General features: G+C 43.4%; 1 protein-coding gene across 11 annotated transcripts in view; it reads left to right on the top strand.

Moving 5' to 3' along the window:
* nbeaa (neurobeachin a) overlaps window positions 1-26770 on the top strand; it is a 92466-nt gene extending 65696 nt beyond the window's left edge. Inside the window, exons 24-61 of one of the 11 annotated variants that reach the window (XM_035179377.2) lie at window positions 164-381; window positions 604-757; window positions 1236-1259; window positions 1635-1718; window positions 2389-2569; window positions 3245-3369; window positions 3486-3551; window positions 3681-3849; window positions 4175-4548; window positions 5048-5184; window positions 5489-5643; window positions 6927-7053; window positions 8000-8119; window positions 9103-9236; window positions 9941-10002; window positions 11953-12017; window positions 12777-12885; window positions 13313-13479; window positions 14921-15045; window positions 15142-15291; window positions 15853-15989; window positions 16117-16234; window positions 16826-16928; window positions 17093-17208; window positions 18474-18586; window positions 18759-18899; window positions 19010-19129; window positions 19285-19437; window positions 19541-19705; window positions 19992-20081; window positions 21123-21315; window positions 22383-22454; window positions 22742-22897; window positions 23221-23391; window positions 23527-23628; window positions 24251-24447; window positions 24593-24744; window positions 25045-26770. In XM_035179377.2, the coding sequence (XP_035035268.2) occupies window positions 164-381; window positions 604-757; window positions 1236-1259; window positions 1635-1718; window positions 2389-2569; window positions 3245-3369; window positions 3486-3551; window positions 3681-3849; window positions 4175-4548; window positions 5048-5184; window positions 5489-5643; window positions 6927-7053; window positions 8000-8119; window positions 9103-9236; window positions 9941-10002; window positions 11953-12017; window positions 12777-12885; window positions 13313-13479; window positions 14921-15045; window positions 15142-15291; window positions 15853-15989; window positions 16117-16234; window positions 16826-16928; window positions 17093-17208; window positions 18474-18586; window positions 18759-18899; window positions 19010-19129; window positions 19285-19437; window positions 19541-19705; window positions 19992-20081; window positions 21123-21315; window positions 22383-22454; window positions 22742-22897; window positions 23221-23391; window positions 23527-23628; window positions 24251-24447; window positions 24593-24744; window positions 25045-25135 (5136 nt within the window). In that variant the 3' untranslated portion in view covers window positions 25136-26770. Of the gene's footprint in view, window positions 1-163; window positions 382-603; window positions 758-1235; window positions 1260-1634; window positions 1719-2388; window positions 2570-3244; window positions 3370-3482; window positions 3552-3680; window positions 3850-4174; window positions 4549-5047; window positions 5185-5488; window positions 5644-6926; window positions 7054-7999; window positions 8120-9102; window positions 9237-9940; window positions 10003-11952; window positions 12018-12776; window positions 12886-13312; window positions 13480-14920; window positions 15046-15141; window positions 15292-15852; window positions 15990-16116; window positions 16235-16825; window positions 16929-17092; window positions 17209-18473; window positions 18587-18758; window positions 18900-19009; window positions 19130-19284; window positions 19438-19540; window positions 19706-19991; window positions 20082-21122; window positions 21316-22382; window positions 22455-22741; window positions 22898-23220; window positions 23392-23526; window positions 23629-24250; window positions 24448-24592; window positions 24745-25044 lie in introns of all 11 variants that reach the window. The other 10 variants (XM_035179380.2, XM_035179378.2, XM_035179379.2 and 7 more) reach the window with 10 other exon arrangements.
* The last annotated feature ends 10 nt before the right edge of the window (window positions 26771-26780 follow it).

Raw genomic sequence — 26780 nt, 5'->3', positions numbered from 1 at the left:
TTTCCAACGGCTCATTGAAAACAGAATGAGAGGTCACGGAAACTCCTCTGGGGCTTCTTTAATAAAATAGATTTAGATTTCTGAAACTATTCCAAGTTTTATGTAAGAGATGTTTCTGAAAGACGTCCTCTGGCTGACCGCATCTTGCCCCCCCCCACTCTAGGCCCTTCACGGCCGCACCGCCGCGCAGCTGGAGCGGGACCTACGCGTCGACCTGGGCTTCAGGGGAATGCCCATGACGGAGGAGCAGCGCCGGCAGTTCAGCCCCGGCCCACGCACGACTATGTTCCGTATCCCTGAATTCAAGTGGTCCCCCATGCACCAGAGGTTGCTCACCGACCTGCTGTTCGCCCTGGAAACCGACGTGCACGTGTGGAGGAGGTGAGATGATCCAACTTTGCACAAACCTGTAAAACCCTCTGACCTGTTGCTTTGATAAGATCTTTGATGCCATTTAGCGTTTAGTTTCCAATGCATCTGCCCGGCTCGCACGTTTGATTTGAGGATTAGATCAGGAAGTGGGTGTCTTTGATGTCTCTATTTCCATGACGACGTCTCCACTGGTTTTGTGTCATCCATCAAACTCTTTGTTTTCCATTTCAGCCACTCAACCAAGTCGGTGATGGATTTCGTGAACAGCAATGAAAACATCATCTTCGTCCACAACACCATCCACCTCATTTCTCAGATGGTGGACAACATCATCATCGCCTGTGGGGGCATCCTTCCTCTCCTGTCCGCCGCCACCTCCCCTTCCGTAAGTGGCTCTACTCTGCCCCTCTGTGGTAGGAGGGAGAACTGCAGGTCAACAGCTGCTTCGTAGGACTCAGACTCGGAAGAGCCTCTTCAACCTGATTCTAGTCGATTAATCTATCGATCAAAAACTACTTTTTAATTCATAAAGGTTAAATGTCATACTTACAAAAAAAAAATCTGTTTAGTTTGGCCATGAATTAAAAAATTGGTCAATTAATTAAACTCTAAAAACATTTTTCCTTTCATCTGTATCTCTCTGTATTTTACTGTCAATCTAACACTTGTGACATAGTATTTTTAACCTTTATTTGGTCGTTGCTCAAATCCTTTTAATTAACAATATATTTGATTTGACAGTGTATTAATCTGTTTCTTTTAATCATCCTTCTTTTTTCCTTTTCTTCTCTGTGTTACATGTGTTCTACGTATTTTCTCGTTCCTTTTTGTCTCTGTTTTTGTCTGTTTTTTTGCATGTGCAGAGTTCTAAGAATAGTGCCAACGCTGTAAGTTGTGGTTTCTTCCTCTCTTTACATTCTACTAATACTTTGTTCTGGTTTATTTGCCATTGTGACTGACACTAACCCTTGCCTGTCTGACCTCCATAGTGTTTCTACTTGTTGTGCTCCTTTTGCTGCTAATCTGTATTCCCCTTTATACTGTTTTAAAATATTATGGGTGTCTGATTCTAAAAGATATAATATCCTGACATTGTTAGAATATTATACCAGGGGGATAGAGTGGACTAAAGAAGCCAGGAGGTGGGAGAAATAAGAGTGAGAAGATTTGTTTAGAGGAAAAAGAAAAAAAGCATGAGAGTTTTCCAAAAGACCTTGAGGGTTGCATCTGCTAAGCCTGTCCCATTTGTATCAACACTAAAGAAGGCAGGAGGAGCCAGACCCCAGGGGGGGTCAAAGGGAGAGGAGGTGACCCCTGTTCCTGGGGGAGGAGGCACAGGGGGAGAGGTGCGTAAAGAGCCTGAGACTCTCACCATCACCAGGAGAGCTAAGAACACCAACCCCGAGTCCTTCTGTTTCCACCTTGTGTCTGTTATCCCCCCACGAATGTGTGTGCTCACCTGCGCGGACGAGCCCCCGGTTGCTTGCACTTTTTGTCGACTCTCCACAGCCGTGCACATCCTGCTCGCTGAAGCAGAGACACAGCAAACCACACAGTCTTATCAGAAGCCAATGCTGCCTTCAGATCTATTTCCAGTAGCTACACTGAAGATCCTGTAATTAAACACTTAGGTTGGTGTGAACATAAGGGGATCTTAGTCTAGCTTTGCCTGTCTCCACACTGCTGCTGTTACTGCTAATAGGCCCCACTGCTACTGTCACAACCCCACTGTTACCATTACCTGTGTGTCATCAGGCTGTACTTCCTGTGTTGTGTAGAGCACCTCATGTTGCCAGACGTCATCATAAGTATGTATTTCACTTGATCAGCATGACTGTTGTGGTCGAGACCCAGCAGCGAACATCTTCTAAAGGTCACGTTTAAATGTTTAAAAAGGGGGAGGCCACTACAATACGTCACCACCTTTCTAAAACCACTGAGGTCATTGTGCACATGTGCTGGTTTGACACCGAATAACTGGAGAGCATGTGTGCATTTCTCCTCCCTGTTACCCAGACGGAGCTGGAGAACATCGAGGCGACGCAGGGCATGTCCTCGGAGACGGCGGTCACCTTCCTCTCGCGTCTCATGGCCATGGTCGACGTGCTGGTGTTCGCCAGCTCCCTCAACTTCAGCGAGATCGAGGCCGAGAAGAACATGTCGTCGGGAGGGCTGATGAGGCAGTGTCTCCGCCTGGGTGTGTGCTCGCTTGCTGTGTCGAATCGTGATGAACATTTTAAAACTGTTAATGTGGTTGGTCTCACACATGGCCCTGTACTCTCTACTTCAAACATTGCAAATCCCCAATATATTTGATCATTTAATTCTAAGAACAAACAAAGTTCCTCAGATTTACAAATTGGAAACAAAAAATTCAGCAATTTTGCTTAATAAATTAACTTGAAATCGTAGATTGTTATAATTTCTATTGTCTAATCAATTAAGTTTCTGATTCAGCACTACTGTGGACAGGGAAACAATATTGAAAAACGTTTTTTAAGGCAACACAATGTGTGTTAATTGCAATGTATGTCCCTCCAGCCCTGGATCTAACATGATTTATTGCATTTGCTTTTATTACATCTTATTATCATATACATCAAATTCTAAAATTATCGATTGGTTATTTAAAGTATTATTTTTAATGGTTTTACAAGAAAAAATGATGGTTACTGATTTTTTTAATATAATAGTTTGCTGCAATCCTTAGAAATAAAGAGCATATTAATCTATAATGAAAATAAAATAATCATTAGTTGTATTGCAGCCCTATATTAGATTTATATGTGATCTATATTAGATATATCGGGCTTCTCTAGTGTTATTATACACCCAACCATCACACGACACTTACATGTTGTCTCTCCGGCAGTTTGCTGTGTGGCGGTGAGGAACTGTCTGGAGTGCAGGCAGAGACAGAGAGACCGAAGCTGCAAGTCGTCCTTAACCAGCAGCAAGTCGCAGGACAGCCTCCACAGTGCCTCCAACACCAACAAGGTACCACACACACACACAGACACACACAAATCAAATACACATCCTGCGCACACACTTAAAATCTGACACAGAGACACGCATATATGTACGACACACCTGTTTTCCATATTTAGCAGGATCCAGACAGACTCCTGCAGGATGTCGACATCAATCGTCTCCGAGCTGTAGTATTCAGAGACGTGGTAAGTGTGTGTGTGTGTGTGTATTTTTATTGTGTATGCAGTATTTTATAGTTATAGATACGAGGGAGGAAATGCCTGAATGTTTTTTTTTTCCTCCTCTGAATAATTTTTGTGTGTTGTTTCCTGTAGGATGACAGTAAGCAAGCTCAGTTCCTGGCGCTGGCAGTTGTCTACTTCATCTCAGTCCTCATGGTGTCTAAGTACCGGGACATCTTGGAACCCCAGCGGGAGATTTGCAGATCCACCAGCCTATCAGGGAGAAGCATCCGCCACGAGATCAACTCCCCAACCAGTACAGGTGATTATCATTTCTCTTCTGATGCAATATCCTTAATGGGGTATGCTTGGATGACTGGTGACTCATTATTGGAGCGTTGGTGTGGTGAGTACAGGCTTCAGGCGAACAACAAAACCTTTTGTCGAGAGACACTTAAAGAGGAATAAAGCAAGAAGGAGGAAGAAAGGATGGTGTTACTCGGCAGTGACATGAAAGAGGAAAATGGCTGAGGAAGACATTTTAAAAACAGAAACTATGTTATGGAATCTCTTGACGATGCATTTTTTTTGAGTAATTATCCTCATAAAATCACATTTTATTCTTTATTCCCTCCCCCTTCATCCAGAGCACCCATCCACAGCCTTCTCTGACAAGCAGACCCCCACCCCTGTGGATGACTCTCCCCGGGCCGGGCTCCCCCACACGGACTCTGGAATCGGAGAGGAGGGTCACGTGGCCGGGTCCCTGAACGGCTCGGAGATGGGTCTCGGCCTCGGCCTCGGCCTGGTCGGGAGAGAGACAGACAGAGATCGAGACAGAGACATGGGGGGAGGAGGAGGAGGAGGCCCGGATCTGTTGTGCAGCCTGTCTGACGTCAGGAGGTCACAGGAGAGCCTTCTGGATTCTCCCCACAACCCCGGCTCCAACCCCAACTCCAGCAACGCCCCGCCCTCGTCCATCTCCAGCATCACTCAAACAAACAAAGGCATCAATGTCAAGGTGGGTCTATGGGATGTCAGCTAATTGCGTCCAGATATATTCAGCAAAAATAACTAATGACCACATTTTATTTCTGCAGCCAGTTTAATTATGTACATGTTGTTGTATTTCTACCAATAGAGGTGATGGTTCAGGAAACACATTTTCATTTACTCCTCACTGCTGAGATCACACTTGACCTTCTGCACCTTTCAATGTGGTTTGAATGACAAAGCTAAAGAATTTGAATGTCAGGTCTGAATGGAGTCAAGATTCTTCCTCATTGTGAGGTTGTGTAAGGTTATGTTTTGTCCTTCTCTGACTCACTTACATCCATAGCTCACTGCTAGGAATAAGCTTTTCAGTTCAATTTTCTTAGAGGCAATAATAATTTTTGTTTTGATCACGATAAATATCAAAGCTTACATAAAGTAGTAAAAAAGAAGGTGTTCAACTCTGCATTACATTCTGCAGCTTGTGACCTGCACTCACCAGGTTCATTGTTCTGTCTGTGACGCAGGAGATCCTGAAGAGTTTGGTGGCAGCGCCAGTCGATGGAGGGGACTTGGGTCAGGATTCGGGGCCGACGCCCTACCACCCCGACCCCGCCCTGAAGACACACCCCATGCTGCCCATGCAGTTCCACTCCTTCGACAGGTCGGTCCCACCTGCTGTTTGACCTACAAGAGACAGAGACAGAGTCGGTCCAGCCTGACACATCCATCAATTCATCACTTTTTTCCAGCCTGTTCTAACTTTTTGGACAAATTGCAGTTCTAGAAAACACTGGACACAGAAATCGATGAATTGATTATTTAAAAAAACAAAACATCCTCCCTTTTGAAAAAAGCTCTTTGGATGGAAACAATCTACAAACTAACAGAATGTGCTTCTTTTACCTGAACGCTCATCAAAAACTCCCAAAAGTTCACAGATAAGAAATGTGTCTCATCTCTTACAGGAGTGTTGTGGTTCCAGTCAAAAAGCCGCCACCCGGCAGCCTGTCAGTCAACACCGTGGGCACACCCACCACTGGCGGATCGACCACCGCGGGCAGCACCCCCAACATCTTTGCTGCCGCGACAGCAACACCCAAGAGCATGATCAACACTACAGGTGAGAGATGATGCTCGGTGCACTTATCAACGTATTTATTGGATTTTTTTTTTTTACTTTGCACTGCATCTATTCAGTGTGCGTTTTGAGGAGAGGCAGCAGACAAGACGCCTGCAGGGGGATAAAAGGGTTTGGGTGAGAGGCTTCAAGCGATTCAAAGGCAGAAGCAGAATTTTCATCTCTCGTTACAAAACATTTTGATGCTATTCTCTGCCGTCGTCCGACAGACAGAACAATCCGGAATAGAAACAAACTAAACTGATCAAAATGAGTCTTAGCCCGGTGAGGGGCACAACACAGCAGAGTGTAAAATATCAGACATGAACAAGAAGATTCATTCAGTGACTTTTTAACAGCAGATAAAAAATGTGGACTAGATATTTTCACCAAGATATGTTTATTTACAGGAAGAAATTTAAGACCCAATAGGCATCCGGAGAGCACATCTAACACTTTACCTGAATGGATCTACTCCAGAATCCTATGGGTCCCTGTCTGGGTCATTTTCGACCCCTCCGCAAAAATGTCATGGTAATCGGTTGAGTGGTTTTTGAGTAATCCTGCAAATGTCAGTGAAAACATAACCTCCCCGGTGGAGGCAATAACCAGAATAGAATGGCACTCAATGGAGCGAGTACCAACCGAGGCCCAACAGCCTCCTTAAATTTAATCAAGCTGCACCAAACTGAACACATTCAAAGATATAAGTCCTCTAAATGTTTCTTTTTGTCATCGACATCCCAGAATTATTCCCTGAGAAAATGGTGAAAATGTCGAAAAGAGCCTGACACTGTTATTGAAAAACATCCTTTTGTATGAAGCCTTTTTTGGCTCGTGTCCCACTTTCCACCAGGTTTTGTGGAAGCCGGCAAACAAACAAAAAAATCCAACAAAAGGGGGACAGGGGCCAAAACCTGACATGCAGACCTGCACTGTTTCTACGCAGCATCATACTGAACAGATCCATTATAGCAGAGTGGATTTGTAATCAAGGCTTTGTCAGACATGTTGTTCTGTATCAAACATGCGTAGTGGACAAGGAAAGGATTTGTTCCCCGGAATGGATTCAGTGTATTGATTACAAAGCTGTTTTCACAAACGGGGACATTACGTGGAGACGAGCAGCTGCATGTCCGGTGAAATACTATCCAAATTGAATTCGGTCACAGTTGACCGGGACATTAATACGTTTCCTTCGTCGTTATCCAGCTCGCTAATCTTTCGGCGTCACTTTATTGTTCGCCCTTGTTTCTCATCACTCTCGCTGCTGTTCCTCTGTCCAGGTGCCACAGACTCCGCGTCCTCTTCCTCCTCCTCCTCTTCGTCGTTCGTCAACGGTGCCACGAGTAAGAATCTGCCAGCGGTGCAGACGGTGGCACCCATGCCAGAAGACTCGATGGAGAACATGAGGTCGGCGCTCTCTGCATCACAAAAACTCTGGATCGCTTCGACCATCCACTTTCCTCACGCTCGTTCTTTTTTATCTCCTCCTTTTGTTTTTTACATTGATTTGTCTGTTTTCTCGGGTGCTTGCGCCTTTTCCATTTTATTCCTGTCCCTATTTCATTTCACACTATGGTCTTCATCCCTCCCAGAGAATTCTCATAACTGATTTTTATGGTCAGATGAACTGCAGTGCACCTACATCCTTGTTGATGCCTGTATTAGGTCACAACACAGTGTCAGTGACCAAAAAAATGTCAAAACTATAATAACGAAAGACAACTTTACTTGTTACTTAACAAGTTGTGCTGGGTAACATTACTAGAAATTAAAAGTCACATAAATCAGCCAAAAAAAAGGATATTTGACAGATTCCTGCTTTACTTTTTAAAGCTGACATGATGAAATAATAAAAACAAAGTATTTATTTAAACTCACATTCTCTGCTCACACATCTTACTCAGTCTACACTCTGGTGCTTTTCATCCCTGAAATGGCAACTGTGTTTTTTTTAACATCACAATATTATAATGAAAATATCCCTGATTCTTAATCCATCTTTTAACAAAGAATAATTCCATAAGACCAATGGATTTCAGAGCACTTCTCATGAACATAAATCTGTTTTTTTTGTATGTTTCCATATTGTGTGAAGGCGTCTGACACTCACTGATAAAGATTTAAAATGATGATCTGCAATATGTTCATAACGAGGAAGTAGAATTACAATCAGAAACACTAGATGATTGGTTTGTAGCAGTTTGTACTATAACGTTTGCAATGTGCTCTCTCCTCAGACATGTTAGACAGCTTGTTATGACATGTGCGGTGTGTGCGAGTGAGTGCGCGCGCGTGCCACGTGTTCCTTAATCAGTGTGCATGTCTGTACTTGTGTGTGTGGTTTGTATTGCAGTGCCTATTGTGAGGTGGCGCAGTGTGCGCTGCGCAGCGGTCAGACGCCCCCTGAGCTCAAGTCTTTTAGCTCTCTGGCAGGCTTCCAGACTGCCCCCCGAGATGCAGGACAGTGTTTTAGGCAAGGAGATACCCGTCCTGTCCCCCATACCCACACCCCACACACCCCTACCCCACCTCTGCCCCACCTCCACCACACACCCTCTGCTACGCACGCCCTCTACTGCGACAAAATGTTCCCAGAATGCCATGCAAGAAAGGACAGACGCCAACAACAGGCATCACTTCTGTTTCAGTCCAGCAGCTCATTTTTTATATATTTAAAGTCAACTCTGTCACTTCTGGCATGGCCGTCTTCTCACACTAACCCCGAACTCAAACATCAGACCTGCGTCAAGCCGTCTTTGCAAATAACCTGCGGCGTCGGTTTGCTTTAACCGACTCGCTTTAACCTCCCGGTTCGCTGAGCAGGTTAAAGCTAATCCAGGATTTGTGAATACTGTTGACCCACGTCTGTAACAGAAGATGCACTCCACTGCCATCTTGGCTCCATACTTAAGTCTGCTTTGCTGCCTTACTTTCTCCATTTCTTAACTGAATAGAAAATACACACTCAAAGGCACTTATGTACAAAGACAAATCAAGTTACAAGGCTGCACATTATACCATATTTTCCCAGTGCAGTTTAAAATAAGCCGTAGTTTTTATGGACTTCTAGGTTCACTCATCTCAGAGAACCAAGTTGATTAGCTCGGCGATTTAGTCTTTAAACTGTAGAAGCATCAACCGATACTAACCCAGGCATCGTGCTTCCATATCCAACCAACATTAAACACATTCTGTAAGTTCTTCTGTGTCCATTTCATTTTTCTATTTCTTTCTCTCTCAGCTTGCCTTCGCTCTCCCTCCCCCCCCCTCTCTGTAATATCTCTTCTCTTTTTCTCACCTGTCGCTCCTGCATGTTTTTCCTCCTCCCGGCTGCACATGAATATCCCCTTGAGTTTTTGATTCCCTCACACGCTCTTCTGCCCTCATCTGTATGTGGCTTATCTGATCTTCACTCCCTCTCTCCTCATCTTCCTGTCGCTTCCTTTCCCGCCGCAGCATCACCACCAAGCTGGAGCGCGCCCTGGAGAAGGTGGCGCCGCTGCTGAGGGAGATCTTTGTGGACTTTGCCCCCTTCCTGTCCAGGACGCTGCTGGGTAGCCATGGGCAGGAACTGCTCATAGAAGGTACAGGTGCTGTACACGGCTCCTTTTTCTCTAACTGGCGTCTCTCTGTGGAGTCCCCCCCATTCACCGTCCCTCACCGTAATGGCAGTGAGCGAGTGTATGTGATGAGTGAGTGAGTGAGTGAATGGGTGAGTGTGTCTTTGAGCTGGCTGCTTCACTCATTCGTCAAGCAGGTATGAAGTCAGTGTTTTGCACCACTTTTCAATCAGCTAGTCAGATAAAAGTTTTTAGATCAGATTATGTTCAAGTTGAGCTTTAACGCTGTTGCTGCTGTTTTAGATTCGACTACATGTGATGTCTGCCCACCTGCTTCCTGGCGTCCTGTTTCCGTGATCCACCGTCTCTATGTTGCTCTCTCTCTCTCCCTCTCCTCACTTACTGCTCCCTTCTCTCTCCTCCCCCTCCTCCTCTCTCCTCTCCTCCCTCATCCTTTCCTCTCCTCTACTGTTTGTTCCTGTCTTCTCTGTGGCATGCTTTTTATACACTTGACTATGATGACTGCAAACAATGGCAGAAACCACTGAGGCTACAGTGTCACCTTTGATGATATTTTTGTGTCTCGAGGCGAGGTATGTGTGTGTGTGTGTGTGTGTGTGTGTGTGTGTGTGTGTGTGTGTGTGTGTGTGTGTGTGTGTGTGTGTGTGTGTGTGTGTGTGTCAGGCAGAAGCAAAGAGATGCTCCTGACTGTGCCGTATGTCTTTGTGCTGCAGGCCTGGTGTGTATGAAGTCAAGCACGTCTGTGGTGGAGCTTGTGATGCTGCTCTGTTCTCAGGTTGGTAACCCCTCCCCTTTCCTTCCCTGCCTGTCTATATGTATTGCCCCCCCCCCCTTCACAAACACACACACAGACACACACACACACACAGGTTCCATTTTGTCAACGCCTGCAAAAAAACAACTTCAATTTGTCACGTTTCTCGCTCACTTAAAGTGTTATTTTTTTTCGTGGAACCACAATAATTGGCGAAGTTGAATGCACACAGGAAGCCGTGGAGTTATTGATCCGTCCTCAGCCGCAGGGTCGACTTTGTAATGAGCGCATTGCAGATGTAATATAATATCAGTTTATACGCATCATCACACCAGAGGTTCCCTCATCAATATCGAGGCCCCTAAAAAACTGAGTTTCCATGTCGTTTACATGCACATAAACTTCTCTTCTGTTCTGGATTTTAACTTTTAGGAGCCACGTTAAATCACAAAGGCATCACAGCTCAACTGAATGTTTCTTGGGTCATTTGTTTAACTTGCATTCAAAGCCACTGTCTCTATTTCCCGGTATGAGCCTGAAACGAGCTACAGCAAAGAGGCACTTACCCCTTCAGAGGTTTCTCCTGATGGTGCAGCAGTGGTCTCCTTCTCATGTCACCAAGTTTGTCTCCCAACTCCTCTCTGTTCTTTTAGATCCTCGCCGCCTGTAAGAGCTCTTATCTTCAGAGGAGCCCTTCACCTTCCTCTCGCTCTTCTTCACCCTGGTCTTTGCTTCTCCTTGCTCTCCCATCTTCCCGCTCCATCTTCAACCACACAACCCCTCTGCTTCTCTGGTCCATTTTAACTTGCTGTCTCAGTGGCAACTGCTTTCATCTTCTACCACTCTGCTGTGTTTCCTCTCACCACTCCCTTTCCCCTTCCATCCACTCTCCAGGCTGGCTGCTCGTCAGCATGTATAGTATTACCCCTCGGCTCCAGCCTTGTCTGACATTACCGGCTCGGGAGAGTGAACCCTAGCCCAGATATTGATCGTCTGGATGGGGGGATGTAACAGGAGATGCTCCCATGTGTCCTTCGCAGCCTTTAAGAGCCAGCGGAGCTAATGGAGCTGTGATAGTTTTAGGCTTTCAGCAGCACTCTCATCGTCCTGCTCAGAAGTCTCCACTCTCATATTCACAAACACACAAAACACTCACAGACTCTCAAAAGGGTGATCGACACTCAGGAAGCCCCTGAGCTGGTTCTCATCTTCATTTTGAGCGGTTTCGTGCAGCTGTACCTTTTTTAACGTGAAGATGGCAACAGTAACTATTTTTCCTCTTGAATAAAAGCTATTTTTATCTCTGTAATTACTGCCACTTCGTACAAGTTGACATCACGCCTACATCTTTCAACCAGGATTAGATAATGTGACAATTTAAGCAGTGAGACAACAGAGATTGTACAGTACGATATGTTCAAGCATGGTGCATAATGCTTATGAGGGCCACTGTGGAAAATGTAGGCAAATTAATTAGCAGGGCGGCTTTATTATGTGAATTAATCAGACTTTTTGTTAGTGTGTACTTTGAATTTATAGATATTTAATTCACAAGAACAGTCAAACAAGAGGCATTCAAATCGGCTTAAAATTCAATTCTGTGTAAGTGGCTGTGGCTCCGGAGAGACAGCGGGTTGTCCACTAACCAGAGGGTCGGTGGTTTGATCCTGAGCTCCACCGGTCCACATTCTGAAGTGTTCCTAAATAACCCCTGACGGCTGCTCGGTCAGTGTGTGGTAGAACAAGCACTGTGTGTAGTAGAGCTGAATGAATGTGTGTGTGAATGGGTGAATGTTTATTGTAGTGTAAAGAAATTTGAGAGGTTGATTAGACTAGAAAAGCTCTCTATATATAAAAAAAGTCAATTAGACACATATAAAATGATATATAAGATTTGTTTTGCACATATCAAACATCCTTATTCGTTCCCTGCTACATTAAATCTCAATGTGTCCTCTCCTTTGATTTTAGGAATGGCAAAACTCCATTCAGAAGAACGCTGGTCTGGCCTTCATTGAGCTGATCAATGAGGGAAGGTAATCCATCACACTGACTGATTATCACCAACATCCCCCCCTGTGATCCCCCACATTAATGCAAAATACTGTTATCAGTGCTTAACAACTAATGATAGAGGCCCTAATGAGAAGCGTACCGGGATAAGTGCACAGTGCCATGTGTGTTCAGTAGGACGTCGAATCATTAGAGTGCAATTAAGTTTACTGCTGATTTGTGCTGCTCTATTTTCAGTGCCTGTAATCTTTCAGTCCAAAGTGTTTAGTGGAGTATTGGTGCAAAACTTAATTAAAGTGAAGTAAAGATAAACACAAATCAAAGAAAAGAGGATTCATGCACTTTAAACCTACTGTTTCCAATTACATGCACACATGCATACACACATACATACATACATAGATACTTACATATTTAAATGCATACAAAAAATTGGTTATGATTCCTAAGATGTCGTTATCAAACCTTTATGACATAGAAATGTAATTAAGGCTTGATATTTTAAAGTTTAACCACAAGCTTTAGTATAAATCACTATAAATAAAAAAAATACAAACCCAAACAAACTTGAATTAAAAGTTTTCCAAATATAATATAAAGATAAATGAAAATTATATTTTTCATTTTGGCAAACATTAGCGCAGATACCAATATACCAGATTTTCTATCTGTGTTGATATGATTTAGAAAAGGTTGCGACACTGAGGAGAACTTGCTCAAACGTCGTCTCATTGAGGATCTGTCCTCTTTGTCACTTCCTGTGTCTCTCACTCCTTCACCAGACTCCTGTGTCACGCCATGAAGGATCATATTGTGCGCGTTGCCAACGAGGCGGAGTTCATCCTGAACAGACAGAGAGCGGAGGACGTTCACAAGCACGCTGAGTTTGAGGTAAACCCACTGAGTTGTTAATGAGATACTTGACCTTTAAGACCAATACTGATATTGATATTTGAGAGATAAATTGATAATGATTATCAATATTTCTTTTAAACATGAGAGCCTAAGGATAAGGATCCCTCAATTAATCTTTTTCAACAGTGTCACAATGTGTGTTTTTCTATATTTTCCCACTCATAGGCAACATAAATGCAATACCAGTAAACAAAAAAGTTAATTTTATAGATTTAGAACTAGCTAGAGCAAATAACAATCTTTGAAACCAAGTTGCTATATTGAGAATTTATTGGTTTTACCATAAAATCAAACACTTCTGCACTGTGCAGAAATCGTCTCCTCGTCTCTAACAGTGAACCTCTTTGTTTTCTCACTGCTCTTCTTTCCCGTTCATCTCGTTTACCTGCCCGCTCTCCTCCAGTCTAACTGTGCCCAGTATGCTGCGGACCGGAGGGAGGAGGAGAAAATGTGCGACCACCTCATCAGCGCCGCTAAGCACAGAGATCATGTGACGGCAAACCAGCTGAAGCAGAAGATCCTCAACATCCTGACCAATAAGCACGGGGCGTGGGGGACAATGTCCCAGAGGTGAGAGGAGCCGCGGGTCGAATTACACTGTGGGACGTTTTTTCACAGGATGTCATTCTACAGGGAGGCATTACCGTGGCTGAGTGCTCCCATGGAACCTTTATGCATATAATGAGAGAGTGATGTCAGGATGCTTTTGTTTTTGTCAATACAGTACAAATAGCATGTATCCAAAAATGAAATATATAATTTTTTATTATATTCATCACAGACTGAGATTGTAAGTACAACCCATAGTATATAAAGATGGACAACGTCATTGAAGTGAAGCCAAAAGTGTCTTGATCTGGTGGCTGTTTGCAGTATAGGGCATAGACCTTGCCTTCTCCATGTTAGTGGATGGAACAAGTACCAAAGTAAAAAGTCAAAGTACATGTCAAATATATTTTTTCTCAAGGATGGTCTCTGTCTTTAGTTAGTTCTTGTCACTGATGTTGTTCAAGTGTTCATTTTTCTGATAAGTTTGGTTTCGATTTAATTATTTGATGCTACAAAAACAAGCTGAGACTGACTCCTGATTGGTCGACCGCGTGTATCGACAGGGCCTCGATACCGTGGCTCCATCACCTGATTGCAACTGTGAGGAAATGGAGACATGTGGTCCGTCTTTAGATCCAGTCTATAGTATGGTCAGTGCTGGAATGCAGAGAAATTTGGAACACATTTATATTACTGTCAGTGTAAATCCGGCTTCATGAATCAACATCTAACATCTATGATTTATTGTATATCAACTACAGCACACACAGTCATCTGCCTGGTGGCTGTGTGAGACTGATTTCCTTATTTAGCGCATGCACGCACACACGCACACACACACACACACACACACACACACACACACACACACACACACACACACACACACACACACACACTCATTACCTCCATGATTGCTTGTTATCCAGATCTGCCTCCAGGCCGGCAGCTACTCTAAAGACATGTGATTTAATTTGAGGACAGGCAACATCTGAAGCCCGTCTTCCACATGTCACTGTTAATGAAGTAAATTGTAAACCACAACACTGGGGATGTTAATAAACACTTCTCGCTCCCAGATAAAAAGAAAAGTTTAATTGTATCTGAAGTGCTCTGGCCCTTAGGATATCTTTAATGTTCAGATTAATTTCAGTCAACTATTTATGACTGAACCTTATGTTTCATATGTTTCACTGTACTTAAATCAATTTGAGATTTTCCTCTCAGCTTAAGGCCAATTACTGGTGTTTACAGATGTGGAAAAATGGCAACTGCTGCCCATTATCTCAATATAAACGGGTTGTTTCTCTGTAGTAAATTAGTTATGAAAGTTAATTATGTCGCCTGTGACCTTCATCTCAAATTTTAACTTTTTTGACTTAACCTTCCCAAAGTGCACACCTTGATTACCTGCCACCGCTGAAATAGCTAATCATTTGCTCCTCCCTCTTTATGTCCTCAGCCAATTACATGACTTCTGGCGTCTAGACTACTGGGAGGACGACCTGAGGAGGAGACGGAGATTTGTGCGAAATGCCTTTGGCTCCACCCACGCCGACATGTCACTCAAAGCCCTGGAGGACTATGGTGTGTAATGTGCACTAATGCAAATGTTAAGTAACTTTTTGTTTTTTTGCAGAAAACAGAACTCTCACGTGCACGTTTACAAACTCACCCACACAGGTACAGAAGAGGAAGAGGAGGGGATGAAGTCGAAAAAGAATTTGCGCAACCAGTCAGTAGTCGCCCAGAACCCAGAGGCGGAGTTAATGCTGGAGGGAGACGATGACGCCGTCAGTCTGCTGCAGGAAAAAGAGATTGATAACCTTGCAGGTAACACACACACACGCAGATACACACACACACGCACGCACGCACGCACGCACGCACACGCACACGCACACACACACACACACACACACGCAGATACACACACACACAGACACAGACACGACGCAACACTGCGACTAAACAGCAAAATGTGTGACTCTTGTTTTTAGTACGTTTCCGTCCGAGGCTTTTTACCTCCAAAGGCAAGTTGGACATGTGAACGTTTAGCAGCTCCTCTAACCAACCAGCTGATGTTTCTGACTCTAGATTATTAATTAAAATCATAATTTAATTCACTAAAATCTGATTCTGATATAAACCAAACAATTGAATCCGGGGATTCCTCTGTGACTCACACATGACCTGGTTGATTACAGTAGGAAAGTAGAAGAAGCAGATAAATGTTCAATCTCAACTAACACGAAATGACTCTCTTACAGTGTGTGTGTCATTTGATTATCCGTTGTGTGTGATTATTGCTTATTGCTATTGTGTATTATGGGTGTTACTGTCAGTGTTACGAATACTTAAGCAATCCCTGAGGAACTCCCCTGTCCCCCCCAGGACCCGTGGTTCTGAGCACTCCCGCTCAGCTGGTGGCTCCTGTGGTGGTGGCTCGCGGCACTCTGTCCATCACCACGACCGAGATCTACTTCGAGGTGGACGAAGAGGATCCTGCCTTTAAGAACACGGATGCTAAAGTGAGGACAAACTGTTTTTGTTATTGTTCAGTGCCGGGAAACGGAAAAGGTTAAGATCACATTCTCTGTAAAAGGGGACGGATTGGATTATGTTTTTTTATTTTCCATGGCTGTCCCCTCTCATCAGGTCCTGGCCTACTCAGAGGGTCTGCACGGCAAATGGATGTTCAGTGAGATCCGAGCTGTGTTTTCCAGACGATACCTGCTGCAAAACACTGGACTAGAGGTCTTCATGGCCAACAGAAGTAAGTCTGCAAAAGTTCTTATGAGTAGTTTACAAATCTGCCACCACAAACCTAAATATCCTTGCCACTGATAGTATTTTTATTCAGTTGCCGTCACTATGATAATCCCATTAAAATAAAGTAAAGCACCAAACTGTTTCTGGAAGCAGTACATCTATCAAGTGCAAAATGTATTTGCCTTGATTATTAATTGAGGAGCCCAGAAACAATTTTGGTAATTGATAACAACCTTTTTGATAATAAACCAAAAGCTCAACTTGAAATAATTGGGGCATCAGTATTAATAAGATGCAGATGATTCCAGCTAAGAGAGGACAGTGGTTTGTGAAGAATTTAGAAATATATTTAAACCATTGAATTAAAACATGATAGAATATCTAGGTTCAGGAGTATAGATCAATTATGTAAGTGTGTTTTCTCATTGTTGTCGTTCCAATCTTTCTTTTCATTTTAGTTTTTTTGTAAAATGTTGTTTAGAAAGAAGAACAGTGTCGTTCCCTCTACTCAAGCCACTTAAATATAATGTCCCAGTATAAGGTGAGACATTTGTTTTCAGCTTGTTGACAGGATGTTGTCTCTTCCTCTCTCCAGCGTCTGTGATGTTTAACTTCCCCGACCAGTCCACAGTCAAACGGGTGGTTTACAGTCTCCCACGGGTCGGGGTCGGAACGAGTTACGGGCTCCCCCAGGCCAGGTAGGTGCCAGGAGCTGTCAGCTGGGCCACCACTGTCGGTTTTATGATTTGAATAACATACAACAAGAGTGGCTCATTAATGTGTGTGTGTGTGTGTGTGTGTGTGTGTGTGTGTGTGTGTGTGTGTGTGTGTGTGTGTGTGTGTGTGTGTGTGTGTGTCTCAGGCGGATTTCCTTAGCAACCCCTCGTCAGCTCTTCAAGTCGTCCAACATGACTCAGCGCTGGCAGAGGAGAGAGATCTCCAACTTTGAGTACCTCATGTTCCTCAACACTATTGCAGGTAAAGTCCACTTTCAGTCATTTTTTAATGAGCTCTCATTCTGCCAAGTCTGTTATTGAGAGTCTAAGCGTTTGAATAATTTATGAAGAAGTGAAACACACAGCTCTGTCTGATGAGGTCGTTCCTTTTCCTCAGACCAAAGATAAAACCTGTGTCAGTTACAGTTCGAGTGCAGCTGCTGTTTGTCCCCAGTGTGACCTGCAAATACAAAAATACAAAACTAAAAGTGACCACGATGGCTGATGTACAAAGTACTAAAAGCAAAGAATTAAAAATAATTTCCTCAGCAATTGCTATTTTACGTCTTTTAAAGTACTGGAATTTATTTAAAGATACATATACATTATAGAAAATAGATCTCAGTGAAACCGTATTTTACAATATAGACTCGTATATAGTATCGTGTAAGTTTCTAATACTGTACTCATCTAGATAAATGGCCCCCTGTATAAAAGCCCTAGAATATGCTGGCATGGAGCCGTTTGTCAACAGCTTGTGCTTTTATGTCTTTCTCTGTTGGATCGTCTTCTATCGCACTAACCTACAACCTTCTTCATTTTCATTCCAGTCTGACTCTGAATCTTTGCTCAGACGTTCGCCTCACTAATTAAATGTGTGAGCATGAGCCCGAATTATTACGTGTGGAGGTTTTGAAGCCTGAAAATGAGCAGGAATGATGTTTACTTGAGCACATATATTGTTCATATGAATCTAATAATCTCAAACTCAGATCAATGTTTCAATATCAATCAATAAATCTATCAATCAGACTTTATTTGTATAGTGTTTTAAATACAAACAATGTAACACAAAGGGCTTTACAGTATAAAGTATTAAAAACAATACTACCACCTCAACTCCACCCACCCCCACCCATGCACAAAGTAAAGTAACAGCAACTGAGGAAACTCATAAATTTGAAAACAGGAAACAGCAAAGGCAAAAAAATAAAAAAACTGATTATAAAATGTTGTTAAGAGATGTGAACAGATAAAACGAAAATAAAATGTAAGTAAGTAAAAATACTAAAATGAAAACAAAAGTTAACAAATAACTGAATACATAAACTAGAATAAAATGATCTACATGTAAAACAGTCTAAGTTGTATGAATAAGGAAGATGATATGCAGATTGCCTCATCCATATTCACACTCTGCTGTACGGGGCCATCTCATGATACACCTTAAATGTAATAGTTATTTAGTTAATAATATGAATTCATCCACTTTGTTTTTCCTCTCTCACGCGTCTCTCGTCCCTGCAGGGAGAACCTACAATGATCTGAACCAGTATCCCATCTTCCCCTGGGTCTTGACCAACTATGATTCAGAAGAGCTCGATCTCACTCTACCTGGAAACTTCAGAGACCTCTCCAAGGTACGAGCCCCCAGACCCACAACGCTGAACTGTATATGTGCTACTAAGACGATATTATGAGAGGATCAAAATGGACTTGAGGTTGTTAGTTTGAATAGAAGAAAACGTAATATATATTTTCTTTATATTCGTTGTTATATTCGTTCCTGTATTTCTCCCTGGTGTCTTCCAGCCAATCGGTGCCCTGAATCCCAAGCGGGCAGCCTTTTACGCCGAGCGCTACGAGACGTGGGACGACGACAGCACGTCTCCTCACCACTACACCTCCCTGTACTCCACCGCTCACTCAACACTGATGTGGATGCTCAGAATAGTGAGTAGCTGCTTAAGACACTAAGAAGCTCTAAACTCCAGCAGCGATTTGAACACACACCAGACAGAAGGTTTCTTTTCACATTTATTTCTCCATTCTTCCTCCTGTAGGAGCCCTTCAGCACGTTTTTCCTCAACGCCAACGACGACAAGTTCGACCATCCAGATAGAGCGTTCTCCGGCATCGGCCATTCGTGGAGGAACTGCCAGAGGGACACGGCTGACGTCAAGGTAACTATTCATGATGAGAAGGAACAACATACTGAAGTGGTGCTGGAGAGATGATGGTGAAAACAGCTGATAAAACATGGTCACAGGTTGTTTTTTTTTAACATCAAGTGATGATTGTGTTGAAATTAACAATGTGACTCTGCTGTGTCCTTCAGGAGCTGATCCCAGAGTTCTACTATTTGCCCGAGTTGTTTGTCAACAGCAATGAGTACGAGCTGGGGATGCGTGAAGACGGCGTCCCCGTGTGTGACGTGGAGCTTCCCGCCTGGGCCAAGAAACCTGAAGACTTTGTCCGCATTAACCGGATGGTGAGAGACGCACTCACAGACTCGTCTAGAATATGAAAAATGCATTTTAAATCTAAATCTAAATACATATTTCTCTCTCTCTCTCTGCGCTGCATGTCACCAGGCGCTGGAGAGCGAGTTTGTGTCGTGCCAGCTTCACCAGTGGATCGATCTAATAGTTGGCTACAAGCAGCGGGGGCCGGAGGCGGTCCGAGCCCTCAACGTGTTCGACTTCCTGTCCTACGAGGGATCGGTCACCCTGGACAATTTAGACGCTCCGCAACGCGAGGTTGGTTTCAAACACACCTGCCACAACAGTTTGAGGATTTCTCACAGTAGTCGCGTCAGATTGATGTGATGTTTAGAAATAAACGATGATTAGATAGTTTCTCTTCATCGCTGCATGTTGCTCAGGAAGGACGCACAACAGACAAACATGCATATTTAGGGAAAATAAAGTTAATCAAATCAAGGGAGACATGTGTCTTTCAAAGTTTGTTTCAATGTTTCTCTAAAGTGTGTAACCTTCCTCCTCTGCTCCCACGTTAACATCATCTCTCTCTCTCTGCCTGCAGGTTATTGAGATGCAGATTCAGCTCTGTGGTCAGGTCCCCTCGCAGCTGCTGATAGAGCCACACCCACCTCGCTCCTCCGCCATGCACCTGGTGAGAAATCCTCCACTGCCTGAGCAAATCGGACGTCAGTTTTGAGTTTCAAAATCGGAGACACACTTTTGTCAGCGTTTTATTGAAATGTTATTATTGAAATTTCATATTTCAGCAACACTGTGTAACTTTGACTGAGCAACAGCGCCCTCTGCAGCCACATGTGGCAATTTGTCCTGTTGGGCTCAGTGTGCGAGCAATTTAGCAGTTTTCATGTAGACAGAAAACAAAGTCTAGTGGATATTACCCATGATCCACGGCTTCCTGAAATAGTTCCTGTTTAGAATTCTTCAAATTTTAAATGTTTTCTGGCTGAATATTGGAGATAAACGCTGCTTTTTGAATGGCTTCTGAATCTTTTTAACTGATCTACAGTTCAGCTTTAATCTTGAACTTGCTGAACCTGATTCTGACAATTGAAGCTGCGACTCTCAGTCAGTTCCTCACTTCTCACAGGAGCTCGTACCCACATAGAGCAAAAACAGACTCAGGTTTCAGGAGTGGGAATGAAATCGGCTCCATTCTCCCCTTTCAAAATCAGTAAAACATCAGTTTCAAGTTTTAAGGTAAAAAAGTTGCATAGTGTTGCTTTAATATAAGTCATGGTGTGAGGAGCCAAGGTGAATGGATTTGTGACATTACATCACACACGTGTATGTAATGGTGTTTTGTCAAAGCGAGTCCCACCCCGGTGTTGGCCTGTCCGTCCCCCCTGCTCCCCTCAGCAGCACGAGGCCTCAGTGTCTCCACATCAGAGCCACATCCATGTCAACCCAAACCTGTCCGTCCTGAACCCAGACCAACCAGAGCCTCCATCTCCCCTCCTGGGCCCAGAGCCACCCTCTGTGTGTGAACCTGCTCTGACCCTGCGCTCCCACTAATATACCTTCTCCCTTCCCCTCCCTCTGACCCATCCGTTCTGTCTCTCCCTCTGCCTCCGTCGCCATCCCCCCCCCCCCTCCTCTCCTCCCCGACCTTCCCTCCCTCCTCGCTCTGCCCTCCTCTCTGTCCCTCTCTCTTTCTCTCTGTCTGTCTCACCAGTGTTTCCTTCCCCAGAGCCCTCTGATGTTTAAGGATCAGATGCAGCAGGACGTCATCATGGTGCTCAAGTTCCCCTCCAACTCCCCCGTCACGCACGTCGCCGCCAACACGCTCCCCCACCTCAGCATACCGGCGGCTGTCACCGTCACGTGTAGCCGGCTGTTCGCAGTCAACCGCTGGCACAACACAGTTGGTGAGTGCTCGTGTTGAGAGGAAGGATGTTGGTTTCCATGGAAATACAAAGGATACAACATTGATTAGACTGCAATTAAACTAAAATCCCAAGATCTTGTTTTTTTAGAGCTCGATCATACCAGTACCATGAGGCCACTTTAAAGATTGGAGCAGGACATGACGTTATCTGATCATTATACAGCTTTGTTATTACATGGTTTTAATTTGCACCAGTGGTTTAATCTATTGAAGAGATAATGTGAGATATTGATGTTTGATGATACAGAAACATACAGAGTTCATAATGAGGCTGGAGCGAGCGTTCGGACAATCGATAGTTCAAACAACCACAGACATTTTAATAACCAGTTTGCTTTTAAAGTCATTTATCTACGACCTGCTGGTTCCTTTGTTTAAAGCATGAACATTTGCTGCTTTTGTCTTTTTAGAATCATAATATTTTTTTAGATGATAATGTTTTATTAGTTGTTAGTCTGATTTAATCCACATCCTGTATGTTGACATGGAAATATTTTTAATTAAAGTCTAAATTAACCCAGTTAATTGACTCATTAGCGCAGCAGGCTAGGTGCAATTAACTATGCTAAAGTGATTATTGAGGGTCATGACGCAGTTTAAATGAGTTTTCTTGTTGATTAGGGATTTATCTTTTTCCGCCTTGAATCTTTCATCAGAGAACACTTGTTGTGTGAGAGGATGTAGTTTAGTTTAGTTTAGTTTAGTTTAGTTTAGTTCAAACAACATAAATACAAATGACATGTATGAAATGTTAAAATATATACCACATCCAAATATAACAAAATACAAAACAGAGAAAATGAGAGTTATGTATTAGTGTAAAAGAGAAAATTGGTTTGAAAATAGATAAAGGGAAGAATATTGAATAATAATAATGAAACAGAGGAATCCAATAAGTAAATGTTTTCACTCCACAAAGTTACTCCACAATATTTAATGGACAATGTAAGATTCTTAGCCTCTCTAGTTTGATAATTAATGGTACTGTTATATTGTGGGACAATATATGTACATGTGAGTATTTATGTAATGTTTCGATCCCTTCAGGCCTTCGAGGAGCTCCAGGTTACTCCCTGGAACAGGCTCATCATCTCCCCATCGAGATGGACCCTCTCATAGGTCAGTGCACATGCAGGTTTTACTGGTGTTAAGTTTTTAGCTCCTAAACTAAAAGCTTCTTAAAGGATAATATCTGCAGCATTACCAGCTTCCAGTTAGGATATTATCAAGGACACATTTTGCTGTGAGGAGATAATGAGGGCAGGCAGGTCACCAGCGGGACTGAAGTCAATATATTACATAATACATTTCAAACGCTGACCTCTGAGTGTTGAGCCTCCTGCAAACGTTCCAGAACATTATTGCCTCCATTTGCCCTCATTAGCGTCTCCGTTCCCCCCCCGCAGCAAACAACTCAGGCGTGAACAAGCGGCAGATCACTGACCTGGTCGACCAGAGCATCCAAATCAACACACACTGTTTTGTGGTTACCGCCGACAACCGCTACATCCTGGTGTGCGGCTTCTGGGACAAGAGCTTCCGGGTTTACTCCACTGAAACAGGTACGTTTTTGTTTTGTTATTGTTGAGTAGCTGTCTTGATTTGGTGATTCTGTCAGAGGTTCCACTTTAGATGTGGATCATGCAGACTTTGTATTTGCATTTGTATTTTTATTTCAATTTAATAAACCACAGGAGATTTGGAGAGGTCTCAAAATATCCATCGCTGTATTTATTAGTCCAGAGATTTAAACTAGTGACCCACTGTTCACTTACCCTCATCTTGAAGTGCATTTATATCCCAGAGAATAAAAAAAATGGATTTATAAAGAATGCGTCCACACACACACACACAGACTCACCGTCCTCCTCCTTCCTCTCCACAGGAAAGCTGACCCAGATCGTTTTTGGCCACTGGGATGTGGTGACGTGTCTGGCGAGGTCAGAGTCCTACATCGGAGGAGACTGCTACATCGTGTCCGGCTCCAGAGACGCCACTCTTCTTCTGTGGTACTGGAGTGGACGACACCACATAATAGGCGACAACCCCAATAACAGTGAGTGGCAGCGTGGTGTGAATGTTCCCGTGTGCGTGAATATGATGCTGCGAAGAGATTACTTCAATAAACAGCTTTACAGGAGTGAGCGTCTTCTAACCCGAGTTTTGTGGTGATGTGTGTTTTCTCCTTCAGGTGACTATCCTGCTCCCAGGGCGGTACTGACGGGACACGACCACGAGGTGGTGTGCGTCTCTGTCTGTGCGGAGCTGGGGTTGGTCATCAGTGGAGCTAAAGGTTTGTGTCTTTTCATAAATCTAATTGTGCAAAAGAGAGGATTTTACATTTAGATTGAAAGGGCCCATATTTTTGTCATTTTAAGGTGAGTGATTTTAATTTGGGTGTCACTACAATAGACTGACCCTATATGGCTGCATCGCCTGCTTTACCCTTCGACCTATGAAGCACTCCATTTTAAATCTTGGCCCGCCTCCCAAACAGTCCAGTGTTCTCTGATTGGCACGCATTTAGTTTTTTGACATCAACACTTTATCAAGGTGAAAAAGAATTTAAACAATGTGTTAAGTATAGTATGCTGTCTCTTTGACTTTTTTTATGCACAAAAAACACACTAAAGGAAAAGGAAAAACCACAAAAGCATAATATGGGCACTTTATAGTTTTTTTATATTTATGTAATGTGAATTTTAAACTCAATAAATCAATGAATATCTCTTATTCTGCTCTGCCAAGACTTGAAAGCCCTTTGCTCAAGGCATTTATGATTGACTATATTAAATAAAAAAAAGGAGATTCTCTATGTTTCCCCAGAATCTGTTTTCTGAATAAATTGTATACGCAATTCACCATCACCAAAGCTATGTCATTTTAAAGTTGCTTTGGTCTTGCTGCGTCCTCAGAGGGCCCGTGCCTGGTCCACACCATCACAGGGGACCTGCTGAGGGCCCTGGAGGGGCCAGAGCTGTGTCAGCGGCCCCGCCTCATCTCAGTGTCCAGCGAAGGCCACTGCATCATCAACTACGAGAGAGGCCGCTTCTGCAACTTCAGCATAAACGGAAAACTGCTGGCACAAATGGAGGTCAACGACTCCACACGGGTGAGGCTGTCATAGTTGATACGGTTTACGTCAACATGATATGATATCAGAATAATGCAGCGTGTATGGATAATATCTGTATTTATAGTAGTTTCTGGAGCCTTTGAGCCTCTTTTCACCTCTCTCTCCTCTCGATCTCTTCCAGGCCATCCTGTTGAGCAGCGACGGACAGAACCTGGTCACAGGAGGTGATAACGGAGTTGTGGAAGTGTGGCAGGCGTGCGACTTCAAACAGCTTTACATCTACCCAGGCTGTGATGCCGGCATCCGCGCCATGGACCTCTCACATGACCAGAGGTGAAACAGACGGGGTGTTGTGTCAGTCAGAAGCAGATGCAGACAGTGTGACAGTTTGTTAGAAGGAAGCCAAATTCAGGGCGGTGTTTTCTAAAAGCTCTACTGTTGTTGGGGAAAACGGGGTCACCTCCGAGGGAGAATACTGAATTATCAGAAAATAGGCAGTTATTGTAATCAAAGCTCAGATTATGTCCCAGGCCCGGGAAACGAATAATAAATAAACAGATTGATTGTGGTATTTTACAGACAATGTCTATGGTTTGTTTTAAATATGTGACTTTCTGTTTGCTCTTCTCTCAGGACCCTAATCACTGGCATGGCGTCCGGCAGCATTGTGGCGTTTAACATAGACTTCAACCGCTGGCACTACGAACACCAGAACAGGTACTGAGGTCGGACGGTTTGAGGAAGAGGAAAGGAGAGAAGGACGAGAGACGAATAAAGGAGACGATGCATTCTTCTGTGTATCTGCGACACGAGGAAACGACAGGCACTGAGAGGAAGAGAAAAAAACAAGTACCGGACCTTAGGCTCTATTCTGTTGAGAAGCTTGCTGGAAAAAAAACTTCCTCCCGTGCACGCGTGAAAATACACACACGTGTGTAACCACAGACACATAATACCCCCCCCTCCCCTCCCCTTCGAAGATACACACCAAAACCTGCTCATAAACTAGACAAGACTGCAGAATGGGGAGAGAGAGCAAGTCAAGCAGACGCTGTAGAGGTCGATCGTACCCGAGCCACTCGCAGGACCGGTGCAGCTGCTGCTCCAGGTACGCTTAATGCTTCACAGACTATGAACCTAAGTTTTTCTCTCTCTTTTCTTCTCCTTGCTTTCACATTTTGTTCTGTCCTTTTCATTTGAGCGGAGGAAGACTCTGAATTTAAGACTCCTTCACTGGGTCTGAGCAGATTAGAAACGTGAACCAGCCCCACCCACTGTTCCAAAAAGCGGTGCTATTGGCTTGATCTTAAATTCACCCGTGAAAAATGGCCTGGGGGGGGGGGGTTCGATTTTTATTTTTATTTTCTCTTATTGATTTTTACCAGGTTTTTATTTCATTTTCTAATTTCATTATTCTTTTCTTTTTACCCACAGCAGGGTTAAGTCTGACGTTTCTGTAAATACGACTCTGCTTCCTTCAGAGTCCACACTTGTTCTTTCACTACACAAACTGCGCTTATCACCTTTAATTTATTAATGACTTGCTGTATGTAAAATATTGTGTAATAATTATTATAATGTTGACAAGACTGATGGTAATGGCGACAGTGTCAAGGATGGTGATTGTTTTGCCGGAGATAGTAACGATGAGGCGGTCTTGCCAGTGCCACCACGGATGACGACCACGAGACTGACATGATTTCCTTTGTATATTTGGTGATTGTTTTGTCAAATATGTACATATAGTCTTGGTTCAGGCTCGGTGGGAGACCTAATCAGCTGAACAAGACTGAAGCCGCAACGGAAACCTTCACTTACCCACATTTGTTGATTATTTAAAAAAAAAAAAAGATAAGAGAATCAAATCAATGTAAAAGTTTGTTTTGTATTTGCACTTTGCACCAATCACATATCATTATTTATTAGCTTGGTTCTTTCTGGTCGGCTGCCATTTTGTTTAGGTCCATTTTTCTTTTTTCCCCTGCGGGATTATTTGTGCATTGATGTTTGTATTTAAAACGTTGAGCTCATGTGTGGTTATTAAGTTTTACAACCTCACAGTTGTAAGCAATATCATGATTCTGTAGCTGATAGAGGCGGGGGGGAGGAGGCAGGCGCCGGGATGACGTGTGGGACGTACTGTATGTGTGAAGCCATCTTGATCAAATGCGCACATGCACATACTCTATCGACAGGTTCAACTTACGTATCCAAAAAAAAAGGTTAAATATTTTTGGATCTATGAAACCCTAAAAACTATTGTATTCATGTTTTATTGCAAAGATGTAAAATATGACATGTGTGAGTTGAAAAAAAAAAAAAATGATGATAAGAAAAATAAAATATGCAAAGAATTTGATGACTTGACT

Source organism: Hippoglossus stenolepis, chromosome 15 (assembly GCF_022539355.2).
Source record: "Hippoglossus stenolepis isolate QCI-W04-F060 chromosome 15, HSTE1.2, whole genome shotgun sequence".
Taxonomy (NCBI): Eukaryota; Metazoa; Chordata; class Actinopteri; order Pleuronectiformes; family Pleuronectidae; genus Hippoglossus; species Hippoglossus stenolepis.
The sequence above is the reverse complement of the archived record's forward strand: the minus strand, read 5'-3'. Positions and strand labels throughout refer to the sequence as shown.